Source organism: Pituophis catenifer, unplaced genomic scaffold (genome assembly GCF_029215685.1).
Source record: "Pituophis catenifer annectens isolate HBS135680 unplaced genomic scaffold, rPitCat1.0.hap2 SCAF_5, whole genome shotgun sequence".
In the NCBI taxonomy this organism is placed as follows: domain Eukaryota; kingdom Metazoa; phylum Chordata; class Lepidosauria; order Squamata; family Colubridae; genus Pituophis; species Pituophis catenifer.
The window spans coordinates 93,631,791-93,655,132 of record NW_027256885.1 but is presented as its reverse complement, the minus strand read 5'-3'; the positions used below and the strand labels follow the sequence as shown (position 1 = coordinate 93,655,132).

The 23,342-nt window shown below is 42.8% G+C and overlaps 1 protein-coding gene across 2 annotated transcripts in view; it reads left to right on the top strand.

Annotated features, from left to right (window-relative positions):
* The window catches only part of WDR48 (WD repeat domain 48), an 81,451-nt gene that overhangs the window by 10,386 nt on the left and 47,723 nt on the right, over positions 1–23,342 (top strand). The window contains exons 2-7 of one of the 2 annotated variants that reach the window (XM_070944360.1): positions 661–801; positions 3,040–3,118; positions 3,640–3,722; positions 3,811–3,940; positions 12,383–12,471; positions 16,794–16,895. In XM_070944360.1, coding sequence (XP_070800461.1) covers positions 3,061–3,118; positions 3,640–3,722; positions 3,811–3,940; positions 12,383–12,471; positions 16,794–16,895 — 462 coding nt within the window. In that variant the 5' untranslated portion in view covers positions 661–801; positions 3,040–3,060. Of the gene's footprint in view, positions 1–660; positions 802–3,039; positions 3,119–3,639; positions 3,723–3,810; positions 3,941–11,054; positions 11,135–12,382; positions 12,472–16,793; positions 16,896–23,342 lie in introns of those variants that run through there. The other variant, XM_070944358.1, reaches the window with a different exon arrangement.

The following is a 23,342-nucleotide window of genomic DNA, read 5'->3' as shown; positions in this document are numbered from 1 at the left end:
AGACTTATATAGACTTCATAGTGCTTTACAGCCCTCTCTAAGTGGTTTACAGAGTCAGCCTATGGCCTCCAACAATCTGGGTCCTCATTTTACCGACCTCGGAAGGATGGAAGGCTGAGTCAACCTTGAGCCTGGTGAGATTCGATCTGCCAAACTGCTGGCAGCCGGTGATCAGCAGAAGTAGCCTGCAGTACTGCACTCTAACCACTGCGCCACCGCGGCTCATTTACCCCATTACAACCTGGAAGGTGCTTCTTAATTATTGTTCCTGCTGGTGTACTGTCTATTCTAGGTTTAAAAAAAAAATCAAGGCCAAGTTATAAAACAAAACTTCAGTTTCTGTGCTTGGAACAAACTGGAACACTTGAAACAATACAGCTTGAAATGGCCAAATTTCACTTTGTTATTTTGTTTCCCTGCTGGACCATGCTGAGAAGATTAAGCATGTTCAAAGGGGAATGGAACATTCCCAAATTATCTGGAGTACTCCATTCCTGAATGTGTGAGTTTTGTACATTCCTAATATGAGACATCAGTAGTTTAGGAATTCATTTTTTTTAATGAAGGGGAGATATTGTCAAACATGAATAGCTTGAACAGAATGAAGCTTCTGCTTATAGTTCCTTAATGCTTCTGTTGGATTTATGTCAAATATTTTAGGTTTCTTATGTAATTAGAGATGAGGTGGAGAAATACAATCGCAATGGGGTAAATGCACTACAGCTGGATCCAGCATTGAACAGACTTTTTACTGCAGGTCGAGATTCGATCATCAGAATATGGAGTGTAAACCAACACAAGGTAAACTAAGCATGGAATGTACTTTACAAATATGTTTTCACTGTTAGGCATATAGTGAAATCAGCCAGTGAAAATTGTTTACATTATTAAAGAATAGCCTTTGAGTTGTATCTGCAAGCGTTACAAACACTTTTTCTTACATTTGAGTATTTTTTTTTTTTTAGTTTAAGGACTTCTCAGATTTTCAGATGTCTGGTCTAGTAAAAGAACAGCAAATTTTAGTCTGGGGATGTTACGTAAACATCATTTAATCATAACTTAGCCTCAGTCCACTGAGTAACGCCAACCGAAGTTACACTGAAACACAATATCATTGTATGTCCTCCTTTTTTCAGCCAGATTTGGCTCCCAACATGGCTCCAAATTATTAATCCACTTACATGGGTGGTATGTGATCATATCTTCTGCTATTTTGTAGTTAGTAAGCAGATTCATAAAGGGTGGACCAGAAAAGGTGCAGATGGATCATAGGGCTGACAAACAATAAAGATCTCACTTGGCAGGAAAAGTTCTTCAAATAATCACAATTTTGTATTTTCTTGGATTAAAATGTAGCTGAAATAATTAAACTGGATCCTGAACTTGTTGGCAAATGATGCACTGACTGCTAACATAGTTCTGAAATATACACTTTGTGCACAATCATTAGGCAAGTGAGTATTTTGACCATATCATTTTTATGCATATTTTCCACCTCCAAGCTGTATAAACTTGAATGCTTATTGGATATAAGCATATCAGGTGATGTGTATTTGTGTAATGAGGGAGGGTGTGGCCTAAGGAGATCCACACCTTATATCAAGGTGTGCATAATTATTAGGCAGCTGCTTTTCCTCAGGCAAAATGGGCCAAAAAAGAGATTTAACTGATTCTGAAAAGTCAAAAATTGTAAAAAGTCTTTCAGAGGGATGCAGCACTCTTGAAATTGCTAAGATATTGGGGTGTGATCACAGAACCATCAAACGTTTAGTTGCAAATAGGCAACAGGGTCACAAGAAATGTGTTGAGAAAAAAAGACACGCATTAACTGCCAAAGATGTGAGAAGAATCAAATGTGAAGCTACCAGGAATCCATTATCCTCCAGTGCTGTCATATTCCAGAACTGCAACCTACCTGGAGTGCCCAGAAGTACAAGGTGTTCAGTGCTCAGAGACATGGCCAAAGTAAGGAAGGCTGAAACCCGACCACCACTGAACAAGACACATAAGTTGAAACGACAAGACTGGGCCAAGAAATACCTGAAGACAGATTTTTCAAAGGTTTTATGGACTGATGAGATGAGGACCAGATGGATGGGCCCGTGGCTGGATCAGTAACGGGCACAGAGCTCCACTTCGACTCAGATGCCAGCAAGGTGGAGGTGGGGTACTGGTATGGGCTGGTATTATTAAAGATGACTTAGTTGGAATTTTTCAGGTTGAAGATGGACTCAAAATCAACTCCCAAACCTACTGCCAGTTTTTAGAAGACACTTTCTTCAAGCAGTGGTACAAGAAAAAGTCTGCATCTTTCAAGAAGACCATGATATTTATGCAGGACAATGCTCCATCGCATGCATCGAAGTACTCCACTGTGTGGCTAGCCAGTAAAGGCTTTAAAGATTAAAGAATAATGACATGCCCCCCTTCCTCACCTGACCTACACCCTATTGGGAACTTGTGGGCCTTTCTTAAATGAGAGATTTATGGTGAAGGAAAACAGTATACCTCTCTGAACAGTGTCTGGGAGGCTGTGGTTACTACTGCACAAAAAGTTGATCGTCAACAGATCAAGAAACTGACTGACTCCATGAATGGAAGGCTTATTTATGACTCTTATTGAAAAGAAGGGTGGTTATATTGGTCACTGATTTTTTTAAAATGTTTATTTGTACATTTTGAGTTTGTTGTTTATTCTCACAGATGCAAATAAACAAGTGAGATGGGCAAATGTTCATTTTTCATTTAGTTGCATAATAATTCTGCACACTAATAGTTGCCCAATAATTGTGCACACATAGATATTCTTCTAAGAAAGTCAACACTTCACTTTTACTTTCTGAAATATTCAGGTTTGAAGTTTATTAACATTTTGGATTGATCAAGCAGTAGTTGTTTGATAATAAAATTAATCCTCCAAAATACAACTTGCCTAATAATTGTGCACACAGTGTAGATGAAGTTGCCTCTTGTCATAACAGTCTCAAGAGAATTCTTATGACACAGGATTAGAACTCAAAATATTGTTTTTAATTCCAGCAAGACCCCTATATAGCATCAATGGAACATCATACAGATTGGGTGAATGATACTGTACTTTGTTGCAATGGCAAAACTTGTAAGTAACCTTTTGAATACTATATGATGTAACAGAATGACGTGGGTCAGGTATCTCAGTGCTTGGTATTTCCATAATCTTTCACCTTGCATTCATAGGCCCCTTTTTAATTTATAGCAGTCATGTAAAATTCCATTTAATATATAACCTTTAATATACTTCACAAACATAGTGGAAGCCATTTTCAAGTGATGTTAACAAACTAGAAAAATAAACCTGCAAAAACATTTTAAAATAATGTTGCCAAGTGTCATAAAGCATCACAAAATGAAATACCCAATAAAAAAGAATCTGAAACAACAGAAGTGCTTCCCTGATATTAGCAACACTAATGTAAAAAAATCAGATGTTGAATTTCAGAGATAGAGTTCCAAAGACATGCTTCCATTAATTAGCTCTTGAATATGCTTTTGCATATATTTCTGAGCAGTTATCACTAGTAGTGATTCTGTGTTTTAGTGGTAAAACAAATTTCTCTTGTTACTTGCCATCAAGACAAACAATCCATTTTATTTTTATAGTGATATCTGCTTCATCTGATACTACTGTTAAAGTATGGAATGCACATAAGGGGTTTTGCATGTCAACCCTACGAACCCATAAGGTAAAGTAGAAAAATGCAGTAAGATAATAATTGTGATGCCACATCAGTATCCTGGTACTTAGTTCTGTATGTCTATGTTTTGTTTTAGGATTATGTGAAGGCTTTAGCCTATGCAAAAGACAAAGAACTAGTAGCATCTGCTGGACTGGACAGACAGATATTCCTCTGGGATGTAAATACACTAACTGCACTGACTGCCTCAAATAACACAGTCACAAGTAAGAATCCAGAAATAAACCTATTCTAGTTTGTTTAAGACATGCTATGATTGTAAAATAATTCAATCTAAAATGCAAGGGTTTTTTTTAGGAGTGATCGTGTCCTTCAGAAAAGGATAGCAGGAAGTCGTCTACTGAATTCCTGAAAATTTATAGAAACTTGAAGCAATACATCTTTACATGTAGTAGTCCCCTTGCATTTGTCTTGAATGATAGCAGTTACCTGTTGATGTTTCTGGTTCTGTTCCTTCAAAAGTCTGATTGATGCCATTCTCTTTGAAGAGAATACAGCTAGTCCTCAAGGTATGAACCTAATGGAGCCTGCCCATTAGGTTTGTAAGTCAAAAAATTCAACAAATGAATCAGACTCAATTTTACAAATTTTTAAAATCAAATTCATTAATTGAATCAAATGGTCCGTTAAATGAATGAAGATCTGACTTACTTCCCACCCAGCTACTAATCAGCTGTTTCTGCTTCTGCCAGTCAGCTGTTTCCGGTACAGCCAAAGGAGGAACTAAATTGCCTCCAAGCAGGCTCGCAGAGCTGTTCGTTTGCAGTTTTTAAAAAACCCATTTGCTGCTGGTCAGCTCAAGCGACTTAAGACAGCTGCCCAGAGGGGGGTGGGGCCGTAATTTAGAGAACTCTCCTATTGCAGTTGCTTTTTTTAAAAAAAAAAAAAACACCTGCCACTAATTACAGGTAGCTTAAGAGTCTCCAGCCAGGCACAGAGAGATGGGGATTTACAGAACTCTTGGCTTGCAATAGTAACAGAGATAGAATGGACCTTGAGGTCATCTAGTCCAACCCACTGCTCTCACAAGAGTATTTCTGATAAATGCCTATCCAGTCTCTTCTTAAAAGCCTCCAGTGATGGGGCACCCACAACTTCTGGAGGCAATTTAGATTTAAAACCTCTTTAAAAAAACACTGCCCTGATCAGCACAAGCCTTTCCAGGCAAAATCCAAAAACTCATAAATAGCTTGCAAATTTGAAAAACAGCAGTTTAGAGAAGAGATACAGCACACAACATTATATAATGCTTTGTGTAGATGCTGTCTAGCATTTCTACAAGCAGTTTCAAAGCAAATGCAAACAAACTTTATCTTTACAAAGAACTGTACTTACAAACGCAATACTGTAGTTTGCAAAGTATAGTACAGTGCTTAAAAAGAAGAGCAGTTCCCAAAGTGCTTACAAAGAAACAGTACAGTACTGTACTATAGAATAACAAAAAAGAATATTTTAAAATACTTACAGGAGCAATTCTAACACTCTAATTCTCAAGCCCAGGCAGCAGATCCTCCGTGCAGCACCAAAAAAACCAAAAACAAACTGTGTGCCGGGGTTGGCTGCAAAAATCACCGGATCTTGTTTGGCCATGTGACCAGGGACAAAAAAAATCCTGCCGGCTTCCAGAAATTGCATCGTAACGCTGGACGGCACAGGCAAGACACAGAGTTAAAAATGGCGGCCGCTGCAGCAGTGACTGAATCCAAGTCACATGGTTACAGAGGCCTGTTTTTCATTGCTGTTTTGAATTTCTAACGCAAGTACCCTTTCTGAATAAATTCATTCTGGTGAAAATTCGCTGAAGGAACCCTCGTATCTGGGGGATTACCTGTAAAAATATAGTGCAGGTAGTCCTTGAGTTACGACAGTTCCACTTAGTGATGGTTCAAAGTTACGAAACCTCCCCCCCACAAGTACTTATGACCCTTTCCCGAAGTTCGAATGTTGCAGCACCACAGCAGTTGTTTGCCCTTACGACCGACTGCAGAGCCACTGCAACATGCCCGCTGCCTATCAGCGCCCTGACATCTGGTAGCCAGAGGATGGTCGAAATTATGGCTTTTTTCCTTGCTCGTTACTTTGATAAGACCTCTAGGCTAATTAGACAGATATTTATTTTGCGACCGAGGAATGCTAACTAATTATCTGCTAAGATGCCGAAAAAGAAGAAAAAGAGCAAAATGAAACTCAGAGCCGTGGGAGCCGTGGGAGGAGGAGAAACAGATGAAATGCTCTTACAAAGAATTCAGAAGGAAGATAAAGACAGAGCTGCTTTTGAAGGCAAAGCACTACGACTGAGGTCAGTAACGCCCCCTTCTAATTATGCAAGCTCTCAAACTGTTGCCCCAGAGCCTTCTGATTTTGTAATGCTTGGTGCAGAGCCAGATTCTCCACAAACGGCAAAGCCTTTTTACTCCTACGCAGAGAGAGAAACATTTTATTATCCCTCTCAAACCTTCAGGGTCACTCCTAAAGAGCAAGCTATAAGAAACTATCGTGACCAGATAGAAATTTTTGAACAGAAGCTATCTCAAACAAAAATGGCTTTATCTATGATTGAGCAAGATAAGGGAGAATCTCGTGACTTCAAAATCTCTAAAAGCGCCATTTTGTCTCCTTCTTCTTCAGAGCCAAAGACACTCCCCCTGGTGGATTTTGTGTCAGGCCAATCAGAACGGAGAGCTGTGCACACGTCACATGAAATTCTCACTGATGAGATTATAAGTGCCACATCAGCAGAGAGATTAGCTGAGCTGCCCGAAACTAAAGGTGCAGCACCATCTGCTGGCGAAAGTAATTTACTAGAGAAAGCTGAAATGCATCACAATTTGAGAGAGCAATTACAATTATTGCAGAAGACTCTGTTAAATCTGTCTCTAACTCACTCAGAGATTCAGGCTGCAATGCTACAAGTGTCTCCACAGGCCCAAACTCAAGCACCCCCTGGTGGTGCTGGTGTCCTTTTAGATGGAACACAACAAAGCTTAATGCAGCAAAGGCAAATGACTGCGTCTCCAGCAGGTCATGCTAATATTGCAGCTCAAATGCAACAGCCTCAACCACAAATGCATGCACACGTGCCTCCAGCTGTACAACCAGGGCCAGCTCCTGGTCCACCTCCAGCGCAACAAGTGCCTTTACTTCCACAGCCAGCATACCAAATGCACATTCCTCACCAGGCATTTTCTGTTGCTCCACTGGCTGGTGAGTCAAAATTAAAGATGTCAGGACAGAATTACAAGGCCTGGGTCAGTGAGATTGGATTGCTACTTCGTAGAGAAGGCACTCACTGTATGGTTTTTAACCCCCCTGCTCAGCCATGGTCCCCTGCAATAAGAGACTTAGAAATTAAAGCTTGCACAACATTATTGATGTCCATGGATACTGAACTGCAGGTTACATTTTTGCCTGATGCAACAGCCCAACAAATTTGGGCCCAATTGGAAAATTGCTACAGGCCTGTTTCAATTGAATCCTCATGTTTGCTCATGTCTCAATTCCATGGTTCGAGATTGAAACCTGGTGAACAAATTGGAGGACATTTGACCAAACTGAAAGGACTGAGAAAAGAATTAAGAGAAAGAGGCCATAACATTGATGATATTCAAATGATCAGCATTATCATTAATTCTTTGAACTATGAATGGAAAGATGCCATTACAAAGATTAACCAAGTCCCTATTGCTCAACGCACAGTGGACAATGTATGCAGACTTTTAATTGAAGAAGAAGCACTCATGTTAGCCATGTCACACTTGAGAGGACCACCCACATCAAGAGCTCCAGCTAGGCGCCCCTTCCGAGGAAGGACCTATGCTCCAAGGATGCCAAGATGCTACATCTGTGATCGTGTGGGACATGCCACCCGGGATTGTCCCCAACGAGTTCCAGCTCCCATCACGTACCAGCCCAGAGGAACAGACTCCAGAGGCAGAGGCAGAGGCGGAAGACAAGGTCGTCGTGGTCCCCGGCGTGATCCACAAGGTCCACTCACCACATTGGCTTTAACCAATGATCCACAACCTCAACCAGAGTACGACAGACGACTCCTGTGGACTTTGGACAGTGGTGCAGTGTTGCATGTTACTTACAGAAAGGAACTTTTCACAGAGATGCACGAGCCTGAACCTGAACTACGTGAACTTTATTCTTTTTCAAATCATCCTTGTCAGGTCAAAGGAAAAGGAACTGTTTATGTTGAAGAGCTCGATGCATTCATTCCTGATGTTTATTATATACCAACAGCAACCAGTAATTTGCTTAGTCAGAGTCACTTGTCTAGAGCATTAAAGTTCCAGGTTCACCACCTTGAAAATGCAAGTTACATAGTTAAAGATGGAGATATTGTTGCTGGAACCATATTAATTGGTGGTGTTTATTACTTAAAGCCAAAGCCTAAACCGCAAACATAGGCAAGTATACAAACTCCAAAAAAGGGAGAGCACAGGCCCAGAGAGAGATGCTCCTGTTGCTGCTCCAAAGGCTCCTAAAGCCAACAAAAATAGAATTGGTAAACAGGTTGCTCAGAGCAAGCCTGAGGTTCCTCATAAAACTGTTAATGTTGAAAATTCACTAACTGGTAAACCTTTGCATTCTAGGTGTATCCATAAATGGCATAGAAGATTGGGGCATGCCAGTTTCCGTGTTCTTAGGAAGATGCCGGAGTTCACAAAAGGTTTGGATCTAAAGGGGTGTAAGGTGTTTTGGGATTGTGCTGTATGCAAGAAGGCCAAATCCAAAGCAGCAGCCATTCCCAAACGCGCTACACGCCTGTCAACACGCATTTTTGATTTGGTTCACACTGACATAGTTGGTCCATTCCCGCCATCATTTGGTGGTAGAAAATATTTTCTAACAATTGTTGATAATTACTCTAGATATGGATATGGATATCCTATGAAAGAAAAATCTGAGACCTTTCAGATCTTTAAAGACTTTGCAGCCCTTGTTTCTACCCAACACCAAGTTCGCATCGCCAGAATCCAGAGTGATCGTGGTGCTGAATTCATGTCTCAGCGTTTCCAGGACTGGATGCGTAAGAATGGAATTCTTCATCAGACGTCGGCTCCTTACACACTGGCTCACAACAGAGGGGTCCTGCAAACCATGATGCGTTGTCTCCTAGAAGATGCCAACCTTGATATGATATACTGGGGTGAAGCTATAAAATATGCAAATTACATTGTCAACCGTACTTGGAGCAGTGTAACAAATCAGACTCCTTTCTTCATGTTGTATGGGTACAAGCCCGATCTTAAAAACATCCATATTTTTGGTTCATATGCTATGGTGAACATTCCCTTAGCTCAAAGAAGAAAAGGAAGTCCAGCAGCAAAGAGACTGAGATTTATGGGTATTGATGACAATTCAAAATGGAGCAAATTTATTGACTCTAAACATGTAATTGTGATTTCCCAATCTGCTAATTTTGAGGAAGATGTTGACTGGTCCAGAATTCATTCCAATGATCCTGGAGTTTATTTTCCTAGAGATGATACTGCTGATGCTACGCAGATTGATGATCAAGATTCCACTGGTTCTTCTCAACCTGATGTTCCGTCTTCGCAAGCCGCGGATGCTGACGCTAGCGACGAAAGTGAGGACGAGGACGAAGCAGAAGAAGACTGGACTGTTGTTCCGAGACGTTCGAAGAGGGCCACAAAAGGAATCCCTCCACAACGATATTCTTGGCAACTGACAAAAGCACCCTTGCCTTTGATTTGCAATGTTACACTTCCACCTGATACGTTCACACAAATCAAGCAGCTTCCTGATTCAGAGCAAGACAAATGGTATGATGCAATGCAGGTTGAAATGGACAGTCTAAAGAAACTTAAGGTGTTTACACCTGCAAAACCTCCAGCAAACAAAAAGGTCATTGGCACTCGATGGGTCTACAGAATCAAAAAGAAGCCAAATGATGAGTCATTGTACAAGGTCAGACTTGTAGCTCAGGGTTTCGCTCAACGTTATCCTGAGGACTACACAAATACATATTCACCAACAGTCAGAACTGAGAGTGTAAAAATTGCTTTAGCAACTGCAACTATCCTTGGTTTAGAAGTTTTCCAGTTCGATGTTGACACGGCTTATCTACATGCAGACCTAGATGAAGAGATCTACATGAAAAGTCCTCCAGGGTTCCGACAGCAAGAAGGGGATACCTGGTTCCTAAACAAAAGTCTTTATGGTCTGAAACAGTCTGGTTTAATGTGGTATTTATGTCTTACTGACAAACTAAATTCAATGGGCTTTATTAAGTCCGAAACTGATGAGTGCGTGTTCACAAAAAGATCTAACAATGCATATGAGATAGTTCTTGTTTATGTTGATGATATTGTTTATATTGGTCCAAATAAGCAAATGAGTGAAATTTTTGCCAAAGCTTTGCAGAGATACTTCACATTGAAATCATTAGGTCATATTAGCACTTATTTAGGTGTTCAGATTGACAAAACACAGAAGGGTTTTAGTCTTTCACAAGAAGATAAAATTGAACAAATTTTGCATCATTGCAACATGAAAGATACTAACACAACAAAGACACCCATGCAAACAGATTTTCACAACTTGACACAAGAAGCAAGTCCTGAGTTCGAGGATCAAACACTTTATCGTTCAGTTATTGGGTCACTGTTGTACATTAGTAGTTGGACCAGACCCGACATTGCACTTAGTGTTAATCTCTTGTCTCGACATGTAGGTAAGTCAAAACAGTTTCATTGGACATGCGTTAAGAAATTATTGAGATACCTAAAGCACACCAAACACATGAAATTATTGTTAGAACCAACACATACTGATTATGCAGAATTATGTTGTTATGCAGATTCTGATTGGGCCAGTGATAAGAAATCACGTAAATGTACTTCAGGTTATATGATGTTCTTAAATGGATGTCCTGTTTATTGGCAAGTACGTAAACAGAATTTTGTTTCTTGTTCATCTACTGAAGCTGAATATGCTTGTGTTTCAGATGCATGTAATTCTCTAACTTGGTTTGATGCTTTAGTCACAGATATCTGGACACACCCGATCCGACCGATCACAGTGATGGAAGACAATGAATCGGTGGTTTATATTTCTGAATCACATTTCACAGGTTCTAGGTCCAGACACATTGACATCCGTTATCAAAACATAAAACATTTAATGAAAAAAGGTTTTGTTAAAATGCAGTATGTATCTACACATGATCAAATTGCAGATATGCTCAACAAACCACTTCCAGCAGCTCAACACGAGTATCTGCGTCAGAAGATGTGCCTTATTTGATGATGTACCTGATATTTGCTCAACTGGCAAAAGAAGGGGATTGTCACTGCGTTTTTGTATTTACCAGCTGAGCTCATTATTTCTGGACTATCAGACTTTCCGTAGCTTGCCAAGAATCCTTATCAGTAAGCTAAACTGCGCATGTACTCCACCCACATTCCTTCACACACATCTTTCCTTTGTTCTCTTGCCAAGAAAGGTCCGGCTGCTGAGAAGCAGCTGGCACAAACTTTATTTCAAAATGTAACCCATTAGATCAGTTAGATGTTTTATTTTTTTTATAACAAATAAATGAGTTTTCTTAGAAGAAATATCTTCGGGTTTTGTTTTCTTAAAGTATACTTGCAAGGAATAGTCTCGATCCACCCCTCGTAATCAAGGTGCGATTATCCCAAAGGCAGAATGGGATTAATCAGCACCCTGACATTCCTCCCCCCCCTCCCAGGTCCACACAGGCACTGGGTCTGCTTTTCTAGCCCACCAGGTTCCATGTGCTACTTCCCATCTTGTTACTGATCGCTCATTTACCTTTTGAAGATCTGCAGAGCTCAGGGTCACTTGGTAGAAAAGCAGCCGTCTTCTCAGATGATGCTGAAGCTGTTTTCTTTAGATCTTGTATTCTTATACACACTTCCGTCTCCTTTGGAAAAGGCTTTTCGTACAGAGGACGAAGGCCTGCAGGGACGTGAGATCTATTTTGCCCCTGCAGGGCTTCTGTCCTTTGGAAAAGCCTTTTCCAAAGAGGATGGAAGCATGTGTAAGAACACAAGATCGAAAGAAAACAGCTTCACTGGCGTCTGAGAAGACAGCCGCTTTTCTCCCGTGTGGCCCTGAGCTCTGCAGATCTTCGAAAGGTAAGTGAGCAATCAATCGGTGATAGGGGGTAGGTGGGGAGAAGACCCAAGCAGCTGTGGAGACCCCAAAGGGGTTTGTTTAACAAATGCATTGGGGAGAGGAGGGATGGGGCTTATTCATTTAATGTGATTCAATTAACGTTATGACCATAAAGGGCAGGCACCATTACGGTCGTAACTTGAAGACTATCTGTATTAGATTGGCATCTTACATGTGTGTTCTAAGACTGGAATTCTACAGGTTTGTGTAATTATATAAGTGCAGCACTACCACATTCTAACATACATTGGAATTTTTCTACTCAAAATAATATCTTGCAGTTGAAATACAATGGACAGCATTATTAAAGAATCCCCTCTGTAGACAGTTTCTAAATCCTGTGTGTTCTAAAATTTGTATATAGGTGCAAGCTGCTGTATTTTATTTATTTTTTGCTATTTGTTGTTTCAAGTTTGCTTTTTTTCTCCAACATCCTGAAGTGATTTTTCTCAAATAATGTTGCATTTTGTGTCCATTAGCTTCTTCCCTTAGCGGAAACAAAGACTCAATTTACAGTCTTGCTATGAATCAGATGGGAACAGTAATTGTATCCGGGTCCACTGAAAAGGTAAGCATAATGTAGACAGCCTATCCCTACAGGATGAAATGAGTTGCTGAAATGATTGCTAGTGGAGTTTGTATACAGCTACTAGCTGGATACCCGTGCTTCATTATGAAACTGTGATTGGGCTTGATAAATCGACACAGCTTGAAAATTAATGAGTCGTTATGATTGGCCTCTCCTCTCCCCTTCTCTTCCTCAGCCTTGCCCCACAGAACCCTATCCTATCCCCCTTCTCTCCCTCAGGCTTGCCCCGCAGAAGCCTCCTCTATCCTACCCCCTGGTTGCTGCTGTGAAAGTAAAACTGAAAGTGAAACTCATCTCCTCTGCCTGTGTTTTGCATTTGGAACAGATTTCAGGTGGGGAGGGGGAGTAGAACTCTTTAGCATAAGAGCATGGAATAGATTTCAGGTGGGGAGGGGGAGTAGAACTCCTTAGCATCAGGGCTGGTTGGAAAGTGAAACAGTATTTGCTGTGTGAGCAAGGAGGAGACAGGAAGGATCCTGGCCGTGGCTTAGCTCAAATGTTCTGTATTAAAGCTGCTTTCTGCTGTGAAAGTAAAACTGAAATGAAACTCCTCTCCTCTGCTTGTGTTTTGCATTTGGAACAGATTTCAGGTGGAGAGGGGGAGTAGAACTCCTTAGCATCAGAGCGTGTTAATCATAATATAGGAAATTCTAATGCTCTGATGGTCATTTTGAAAAATCCTTTCTTAGTGAGCACCTAGAAGCCAAGAGGAACATAGGTGGCAAATTTCAAGTTTGTAGGCTTTACGGTTCTGGAGATTTCGTGATTACGGCATGAGTGGTTTTCGCTTTTATATATATAGATGAACCAAATTCAGGAGCTCTACTCCAGTAGAGAGAAAAATCGTCAGTCTGTATGGTAGAGGTGTACAGTTGTGGGATCTTTTGAGATGCTGTTGAGATGCTGTTTCCTTTGGACTTCCTTGAATACACTCTCTTTCCATTTTTGGCTAGCAGCTAAATTCACTGAGTTAATGAGATAACTTATAAGGAACTCTCCACAGATGTGCACACTTGTGATACCAGGAAAAGAACCCATAAAGGAGCAGATAATTTCAATATAAGGATTTCAACTTTATAGTTTCAAAGTGGTGGTGGCAAGATTTTAAACTATATTCCTTAAATTAACTTAAAATTAGGTAATTTCTGATCAAATAATCCTGTTCCTGCCACATCCATGCTGTGGAAGGATTGCATTTGACTCAGTCAAATAGATCATTGATCTGGAAGTTTTAATTGGAACCACAATGAGGAGGGATGTGGCTAGTGCCAGTGGCGGTACAGCGAATTCCAGGGCTCCTGGAAAATGCTGATATCTCAGCTGCTTTAGGGGATCCCCAGGGATCATAACTGTCCTGTAGGGACAGTGAAGAACGGAAGCACAGGCAGGCATGAACAGGGAGGTTGCAAACTCCCTGAAGTGTCTGCATCAGCCTCCACCCAGCAGCAAGGGAAGACAGTCTTTAGGAGCTGTCAAAAGCCAGGCTTGCCACACACAAGGTAAGGGAGAAAAGAACGAGGAGCGATGATGAAACGGAGTATTGTTACCAAATGAGTGATTGACCAACTCATAGGTAAGAAGAAAAAACTTTTTTAAACTTTAAAAGAGGTCCCAACCTGAAATAAGTGGCTAATTGGCATCCGGGAATTTAAAGCGAAAGGGGGGGGAGATTAACTTTAAAAATGAAAGCCCTAAAAGGAGAACTAACCACCTGGATTTAAATTGGATTTGGAAGAAATTAAGAATAAATATAAAGGAAAGGAAATTGAGAGAAAGCATTTATTTAACAACAAAAGAAACTAATTGAAAAACAGGGAAACAAAGAAGTGGAAGATTGGATAGAATACAAAAAGAAAGAAAGAGAAAAGATAAATGAGAAGCAAGAATATAATGTGGGAAATAAAATAAAATAATTGAAGGAAAAAATATAGATGATCACACTGAGATTAACAGTGATAAAACAAAAACAGAAAGAGAATATCAAAAAAGGAGAAAAGAGAAGGAAATGGGAAAAGAGAAAGGGGGAGAACTAAAAGGGTAATAAAGTTAAAAATTAGAGAAAAGATGCAGGAAGGAGGATATAATAAACACAAAAAGAAGAAGAGGAAGAAAGAAATAAGTGAATGGGAGAAAGGGGAGAAAATACCAAGAAGTGGAATTCAGGAGAGTGTAAAAGAAAATGGTTAAAAGGGGAAAGAAAAAAATGTAGTAGAAAGGGAGAGATATGTTGATTTAAGGGAATGGCATTAGTAGTAGAAGTGGTATGTAAGAAACAAACTGGAATAAATATATAGATTACTGTAAAAGGGAATACTTAATTGAAATAAAGACATAACATTGAAATGAAAGTAAAGAAATGTGTGCTAAAGTTTGAAAAAACAAAGGAAATTGAAGTAAGAAATGAAATTGAAATGTTAAATAAATGATGTAAGAAATTGTTGTAAGTACACCAGCAGATATAGAAATGGTCTATATGTTAAAATATCAGGAAGTAACTGAAATATTAGGAAAAGAGAAAAATAACTATTGAAATGGAAATAAGAGGTGGAAAGTTAATTAAATTGAAAGATTTTAAGGTAAAAATGTAACAAGTCGAAACGTTAAGAATTTTAAAATATTTTGAGGAATATATGCAATAAAGGGAGAGAAAAACGGGGATGCCTGGACGCCATAGAAAAAAAGCACTGAATTGAAAATGAATACAGCAATAGAGAGAGATAGAAGAAGGAGTAGGGAGATTGAAGGAAGGGAGAAGGAGAGAGAGGAACAGAAGAAAGGGAAAAGGAGAGGAGAGGAAGAAAGGAAAGGGGAATAAGAGTAGGAGGGAAGGTTAGATGGGGGAGGAAAGGAGGAGGGGGAGAAAGGAAGGGGAAGTAGAGAAGGAAGAGGAGAGGAGGGAAGAAGGTAGGAAGGACAAAAGAAGGGAGGGAGAGGAAGAGAAAGAGAAGAAAGATTGCTGTAAAACAAAAAAGATGAAATGGAAGAAAGGCATCCCCGAACACGTTTAAATATATTAAGATGAAGATTGAATTAATAAAAAATAAAATTAAGGAGAATGTATATGATTAAGAATAGAAAAAATAGAATTTGAGGGTGAAAAGATACTGTTTAGAAAAATAAGAATAGAAAAATAAAGATTTGATTAACAAATATGGAAAAAGAACACTTTGGCAGAAACTGTAACTAAGTAAAATATATTTGGATATGATGAATTAGATATGATATGATATGATATGATATGATATGATCAATACTCTTTCAAAAAATATGTGGGTGTGTATTGGGGGGAACCAATAAAACTTGTCAAAAAAAATTAATTGGAACCACAATTATAATGAAAGAGGGTATCCTATCTACCAGTGTTACTGCTTTTCTTCTGCGTGTCTTGCAACAATGTAAGATGGTAACTCAACAGTAGAACAGTATTTTATATGCTGAGGGCCTCAGCTCAGTTTCTAGAATTTGCAGATAAGAGCTGGGGGGAAATGTTTATAGCAGTGTTTCCCAACCTCAGCAACTTTAAGATGTGTGGACTTCAACTTCCAGAATTCCCCAGCTGGTTGGGAAAATCTGGGAGCTGAAGTCCACACACATTAAAAATTGCTGAGATTGGAGAACACTTATCTAATAATTTGACTTAGTATGGTATAGTTTCATAACTTCTTATATGTAAACAATAAAGGTTATTGTAGAATTTTTGTCCTTTGTAAATTCTTGCTTTCTCCCTATCAATCTCCCCACCAAACAGGGCAGTGTTATACTGATATACAGTATGTGTGGGCAATTTGGTTGGGTGAGGATGGTGTATAGATATATAAAAGGATAGTAAAGAACCATTTACTTTAAAAAAACAGAACATTTAATGGTTTTGAAATAGGTAGCATCTCATAGTGTTAATATTAATGTGAATGTCTATGGAGATTCTCAGTCATCCAGGTCATGGTTATCCCAAAAGTGCTTTCTTTCAAAAGGCAACTGGACTTTCTTGTTTTGCTAGAAGACGTTTCACGTCTCATACAAGAAGCTTCTTCAGTTCTGACTGAATGGTGGAGAATGGAAGACTTTATATTCCTTGCAGTCATGTGGTCTTTCTGAGAGTTGTTGAGGTCACTTTGAGGTTTATCTGTGCCCTCAGGGTCACCTGAATCTTCTTGTCTGCATTGTTTTTTCTTTTTCTGGAAATCCTTTCATACTCTTGCATTAATGTGAATGGCTTTTGAAAAACTAATTTCAAGTAAAATAAGAATATATGAGCTTAGTACTTCAGAAGTGCTACCAGTTACTAATTTTTTTTCTAATAGGTTTTAAGGGTATGGGACCCAAGAACCTGTGCAAAACTTATGAAACTCAAGGGACACACGGACAATGTTAAAGCTTTGCTATTGAACAGAGATGGTACACAGGTATGTTTTTAATATATTTCTATAGGTTTTTTGGCTGCCATGTTGTAATATTTTCTCCATCTAATTAGGGCTACTTCAGTAACATAGTTCCAGTTTCTTAAATAAAAATTACATTTCAATACGCCATATATCTTAAATCTTATTCTATGAATTTCCTGAATTGAATTTAGTATTTAACAGTTGCAGCATGCATATGAGTATTTTTTACAGAATCAATAAACAGAACTGGCATATCATGAGTTGAAATGTGCCCACCAGGCTTCCGCGCATTCCATCAGCCGAGGGCTCAGGGTAGGGGCGGGGGGGGGGGGTGGCGGCTGTTATAAAGGAAGGTCTTTGTCCGAGGGAGGCCACTGTATCTCAGATAGCCGGATGTGAGTCCCTTCTTGTGAAGTGGGGTCATGGGGTGCAGATGGGCTTGCTGATTGTGTACCTGGCTCCCTGCCACGTAGCGGCAGCCCTGCCCGAACTGCTCAACATAATAGCCGGGGTGGCGGTGGATACCCCCAGGCTTATGGTCATGGGGGATTTCAACCTGCCATCTGTCGGTGAAACGTCAGAGGCAGCCCTGGAGTTCATGGCTTCCATGACGGCCATGGACCTGACCCAGTTAGTCCAAGGCCCTACTCACACGGGGGGACACACTCTGGACCTGATTTTTGTCTCTGGTCAGTGGCTGAATGATCTAGGAACATGGGATATAGTCATCAAGCCCTTCTCATGGTCAGATCATTCACTCCTTCGACTAGACTTTCGAGCCGCTACCCTCCGCCGCAGGGAGACGGAACCAACTAGGTGGTTCCGTCCCAGGCGCCTGATGGATCCGGATAGGCTCCTGACGGAGTTTGGGCCATTCTCTGAGGCTCTGGCTCACAACTCGACTGAAGAACTGGTGGCCGCCTGGGAAAGGGTGGCCGCTGGAGCTTTGGACCGCGTCGTGCCTTTGCGGCCTCTGACCCGGTGCCGATCCCAATTGGCTCCCTGGTCCTCTGAGGAGCTGAGGGAGATGAAGCACCGGAAAAGATGCCTGGAGAGCAGTTGGAGGGCCAGCCGTTCCGAATCTGATCGAACACTGGTGAGGTCTCATATTAAGATCTACCTAGTGGCGATAAGAGCGGCAAAATCTAATTTTTTCCGCTCTTGTTGCGTCTGCAGATAACTGCCCAGCCGCTCTGTTTAGTGTCAGGTTTCGGTTCTGTCTTAATTGAGTTCCATTATCAAGCGCAGAGTCTCTAATAAATCACTTTTTATTAAGAACAGAAATAGCCGACATACCTAACTCTAATTGCTGCCAAACTGGCTCCTCCTCCCAACCCCCTCCTCTTCCGCTCTCCAGCCCGATGTCCCATTGGCCATCATGCAAATCCATCTCTACGTCCCGGCACGTACTTCTCACAGGAATGTGGCCCCCACCCTCGTTCCCCAGGAAACCCTATCTGTTGCATGCAGAAAACTAGGTAAAAGTTCATCTCAGCAATAAATCAGCGCTTCTGGTCTTTGCTTCATGTCTTCATGTCAGAACTGGAAGAGAGCCTAATTTGGAATGCTGACATCCGGCCCCTCTCCCTTCACTTCTGCGACATCACCTATCCCATAGGGAAAACACAAAAAGATTAGTCCCATCAGCCCGTCCCTGGCTGTGCACCCCCCACTCCCGGCTTTCCCGGGTGGTCTGCATGGAATTTTGCTATAAGGTGATCAGCTTGGATGTTTGCACTCTTCACCCAGGAAGCCTCTGACAATGGGTAACCCTTCCATTTAATTAAGTACTGAAGGCGCCCCCTGTGCCATCTTGAATCAAGAATCCGCTGCACTTCGTAGTGCGTTTGGCCCCCAACAACCAGGGGTCCAGGGGGTTCACGTGGCGTTGGCCTTAAAGTAGACCCCACTACAGGCTTTAGAAGGCTACTGTGAAAAACGGGGTGAATTTTCCCCAAAAGCCGTGGCAACTGCAATTGCACTGTAACGGGGTTAATTATTTTTATTATATTATAGGAAATGGTCCTATAAATTTTGGGCCCAATTTCCTGCTCGGGAGTCTAAGTCTCAAGTACTTGGTGGAGAGGTAAACTTTCTCTCCCAGCTGAAATGGTCTTTGGGGAGTTCGGTGCTTGTCTGCTTGGTCCTTATAGGATTGAGCCGCTTTTGCCAGCGCCCTCTTAACATTTTCCCAAGTTTGTCTCAACATTGCCATCCAGTCGGTCAAACTGACTGAGGAAGGGGGCTCCCTCGGGTATTCTGGCATGGGAACAAAATCCATGCCACTCACTATTTTGAACGGGGTTAGCCCCGTGCTGCTGTGGACAGCATTATTATATGCAACCTCCGCAAAAGATAGGAGGTCTGCCCAATTGGACTGCTGGTAGTCGACGTAGCATCTTAAATACTGTTCTATCATAGCGTTCAGTCTTTCTGCCCCCCCATTGGTGCTGAAATGCTGAGCTGAGCCCTTGGGATGAACCTATGGATCGTAGAAACTCCCTCCAGAACTTTGCTGTGAACTGGACCCCTCTGTCGGAAATGATTCTCCTGGGGACTCCATGTAGGCGGTAAATGTGTTTCAGGAACAGTTTGGATAACTGACGGGCTGAAGGCAGTCCACTACAAGGAATGAAGTGTGCCTGTTTGGAGAATAAGTCTATTACAGTCCAGATCACTGTATTTCCACTGCTCCTCGGTAGGTCTACTATAAAGTCCATTGCAATCTCCTCCCATGGTCTTGTTGGCTCAGCTACTGGTTGCAACAATCCAGGCGGGCACCCTGGCCTTGTCTTCATTGTGGCACAAATGGTGCAGCTTTTTACATAACTGTCTATGTCCTTTCTCATATGTGGCCACCAGAACTGCCTTCGTACTAGGTGCAAAGTCTTTAGGAACCCGAAGTGTCCTGCTGGTTTAACATCATGGCTCCTCTTGAGAATCAGGATGCGTAAACTTTGTGGGACATAGAGCTTTGTCCCCCTCCAAGCTAGTTCATCTCTTTTTGTTAAGAGATGTTGATTGTCCCGATACCAGGGGTCTGTCAGCATTTCATTTTTTAATTTTGCAGTTAAGTCGCTAGCAAGTTGGCCTTGCTGGTCACGTCGTTGCCGTCTGGTGATCACTTGGGCTGCAGCTTGGGTGGAGGGGATGATGGCATTCACTACCTGCTCCCGCTCACTGTTGTATTGGGGCATCCGGGAGAGGGCGTCAGCCAGGAAATTTCTCCCTCCTGGGATGTGCTTAAGCTCGAAATTGAAACGATTGAAGTATTGTGCCCACCGCACTTGCCTGGGAGACAGTTTTCGTGGGGTTTTTAGGGCCTCTAGGTTTTTATGATCAGTCCAGACTTCAAATGGTTTCTGGCCTCCCTCTAGTAGGTGCCGCCAGGTCAACAAGGCCCATCTTACTGCAAACGCTTCCTTCTCCCACGCAGCCCATCGCCTCTCTGTATCGGTGAGTTTGCGGGAGGTGTAGGCGCAGGGTTGTAGATCACCTTGGTTGTTCTTTTGGAGTAACACGGCTCCTACTGCCACATCACTTGCGTCTGCTTGGATGACAAAAGGCTGTTCCGGATCCGGGTGTTTTAAGACAGGTTCTTTCGCGAACAGTCCTTTTAGTGTCTCGAACGCCTGTTGGCAGGTCAGGTCCCACTGTAAGGGTTGTCCCGGGCGAGGTTTCATCGCTGAACTTCCTGTCTTTAGGAGGTCCGTCAAAGGTTTGGCAATCTTCGCGAATGAGGGGATGAATTGTCTGTAGAAATTTGCAAAGCCTAGAAAACTTTGCAGTTGTCTGCGGGTGCGAGGGGGTTGCCATTGTAGAACTGGGGTCTCAGCGTGGGAGGGAATTCTTCTGGTCGGGGTGGCAGGGGTTGGGGCCCCTTTGCTATTCTCAATCTGCGGGTCCCCTCTTGCCACCAAATGATTGGACCCCATTTGTCCAACCACGAGAGTCCCAATATGACTGGTTCTGTCATCTTGGGGGCTATTATGAAGCGGATCGTCTCCCAGTGATCTGCTAGTTCTAGTCTCACGGGTTCGGTCAAGTGTGTGGCGTACGCTCCCCCCACTAGGGACCCATCAACTTGCTCAAAACGAATTGGTTGTTTGAGCTGTTTAGCTCGGATTCCCAATTTCAGAACTGTGGGTAGGTTGATTAGGCACCGTGTGCTACCAGAGTCTATTAGGGCTTGGAAAGTCTCTTGGGCCCCTGTTTTGGGGGCTGTTAGGCGTATGGGGAAAAGAAAAGGATGGACAGGTCCACTCACCATCGGGTCGTCTTCGCCTTCGTCCTCTGTGTCGTAGAGTTCGGGGAACTGATCTCCCTCATCTGGGGTTCCTCTGGTTTCGGTCAGGTGAGCGAAAAACTCCGGGCTTTGGGGGTTTTCCCGCGATACGTGGGTGGCGCGCTTGGGCCCTCGTTCCGGTCGTGCTTTGGGCGGTGGAGCTGGTCCCGGTCTAGGCGTTCCACATCTTGCTGCTATGTGGCCGCTCCCCCCACATCGGTAGCATTTCAGTGAGCTCCGTGGGGCAGTTGGTCTGTGGGAGGGCTGTGATGTTGGGGGTTCCCGTCTGTTGAGTGGCCCTTGGTCTGATCGACCTCTCTCCTTTCCCTCGGGTGGTTTCGGCGTGTCGCTCGCCCGCAACCCTCTGTCGACTTTTATCGCTACCCGGAACCATTCAGAGAGTCGGTTTGGGATGTCACGATAAGCAGTCACTTGGGAAATTCTCTTATCTAGGCTTGTCCTAAAAAAGTACACCAGCAATCGCTCGGGTAGGGGAGGTAGTGTCCCAACGACTCCTGAATTCACGGATATGCTCTTTGATGGGCTTCCCCTTCTGCATTAGGTTTCTGAGCTCATCTTCCACATAGGGGTCATCCTCCTCCTCCTCATAACGGTTTCTCAATAGTTGCAAGAACCCATCCGCATCTTGCAGCTGGGGGGCCCTGTTTTTATAGAGGGATGCTGACCACCTCTTTGCTTCTCCCTCCAGCCCTTCCGAAATGGCATTCACTAGGGCTCTAGGGAAAGGGAAAAGGTGTCCATAACGCTCTATGTATATCTCAGCTGAATCGAGAAATTGGGCGAGGTTGTCTGGGTCACCGTCGAACTTCCCTCTGAACTGGGGTGGCTCCTCCCTGTCTACCCTCTCCTCTCTGTGCTGAGCTGTGTAGGGCCCCCCTCGGTGTTGAAAGACTTCTGCCTCGCCTCTCATCCTGGGGTAGGGAGGTGCTGCCTCATCTAGGCTTTGCTGCTTTCTGGGAGGGGGGGGGACCCATGGATGCATCGTTGGGCTCCTTCTCCTCCTGCTGTGAAGGGGGGAAGGGCTGCGCCTTGGCCTACGTCCTCTCGGGTCCACAGCCCAGACTGGTTCTCTCTTTTCTTTGGGTCTGCAGGATGGTTCCTCCCCCTGAAGGGTGGCACGGTCAAATTTTTCTTTCAACTCATCTATGGGGCTTTCGAGTGGCTTCCTTAGAATTTCTTGGCGCTTACTTTGTTTTCTGGCTTGTTCCCACTCCCATAGCCAGGAAGCTCTGCCCAATTCACTTAGAGGTTTTCCCTTATCTCTCACGTTGGGAAAGGGGAATTCCGCCTCTGAAGCTTTTGGCACAGTCCCCGGGTACTTATCTGATTCAGGCTTCTTTGTTTGAGGTTTTTCCGAGAAGGAAGGCGGGGAGAGTTGAGCCTTCGTAGTTTCCAAACTGGCTGGAGTCACGACCGCTTCTCCTCCACTCGTTGCTTGAAGCAGGCTTTCCTCCGAGAGCTTCGCTTCAGCCATAGTGTCGGGGGATAACCTCCAATCCGACCATACGTCTGGGAGGGAACGGGATGATTTAAACTCAGCCAGCCTGGCTTTGAGGGAGTTTGGCAGTCTGTCAGGTTTCGGTTCTGTCTTAATTGAGTTCCATTATCAAGCGCAGAGTCTCTAATAAATCACTTTTTATTAAGAACAGAAATAGCCGGCATACCTAACTCTAATTGCTGCCAAACTGGCTCCTCCTCCCAACCCCCTCCTCTTCCGCTCTCCAGCCCGATGTCCCATTGGCCATCATGCAAATCCATCTCTACGTCCCGGCACGTACTTCTCACAGGAATGTGGCCCCCACCCTCGTTCCCCAGGAAACCCTATCTGTTGCATGCAGAAAACTAGGTAAAAGTTCATCTCAGCAATAAATCAGCGCTTCTGGTCTTTGCTTCATGTCTTCATGTCAGAACTGGAAGAGAGCTTAATTTGGAATGCTGACATTTAGGGTGACCCGCTCCCTACTTCATTTGGGAGCGCGGGAAGACCCATTGCAGGGTAGGGCTGAGGATTTTGTGCAATATCTGCATGACAAAATCGCTCAGATTCGGGAAGGCTTGGACTCCGACTGGGTAGGTTCAGATGGGGTGATGGAGGTGGGTCTTGATAGTGTTATCTGGGAGGAGTTTGACCCTGTGACTCCCAAGGATGTGGACAGGATTCT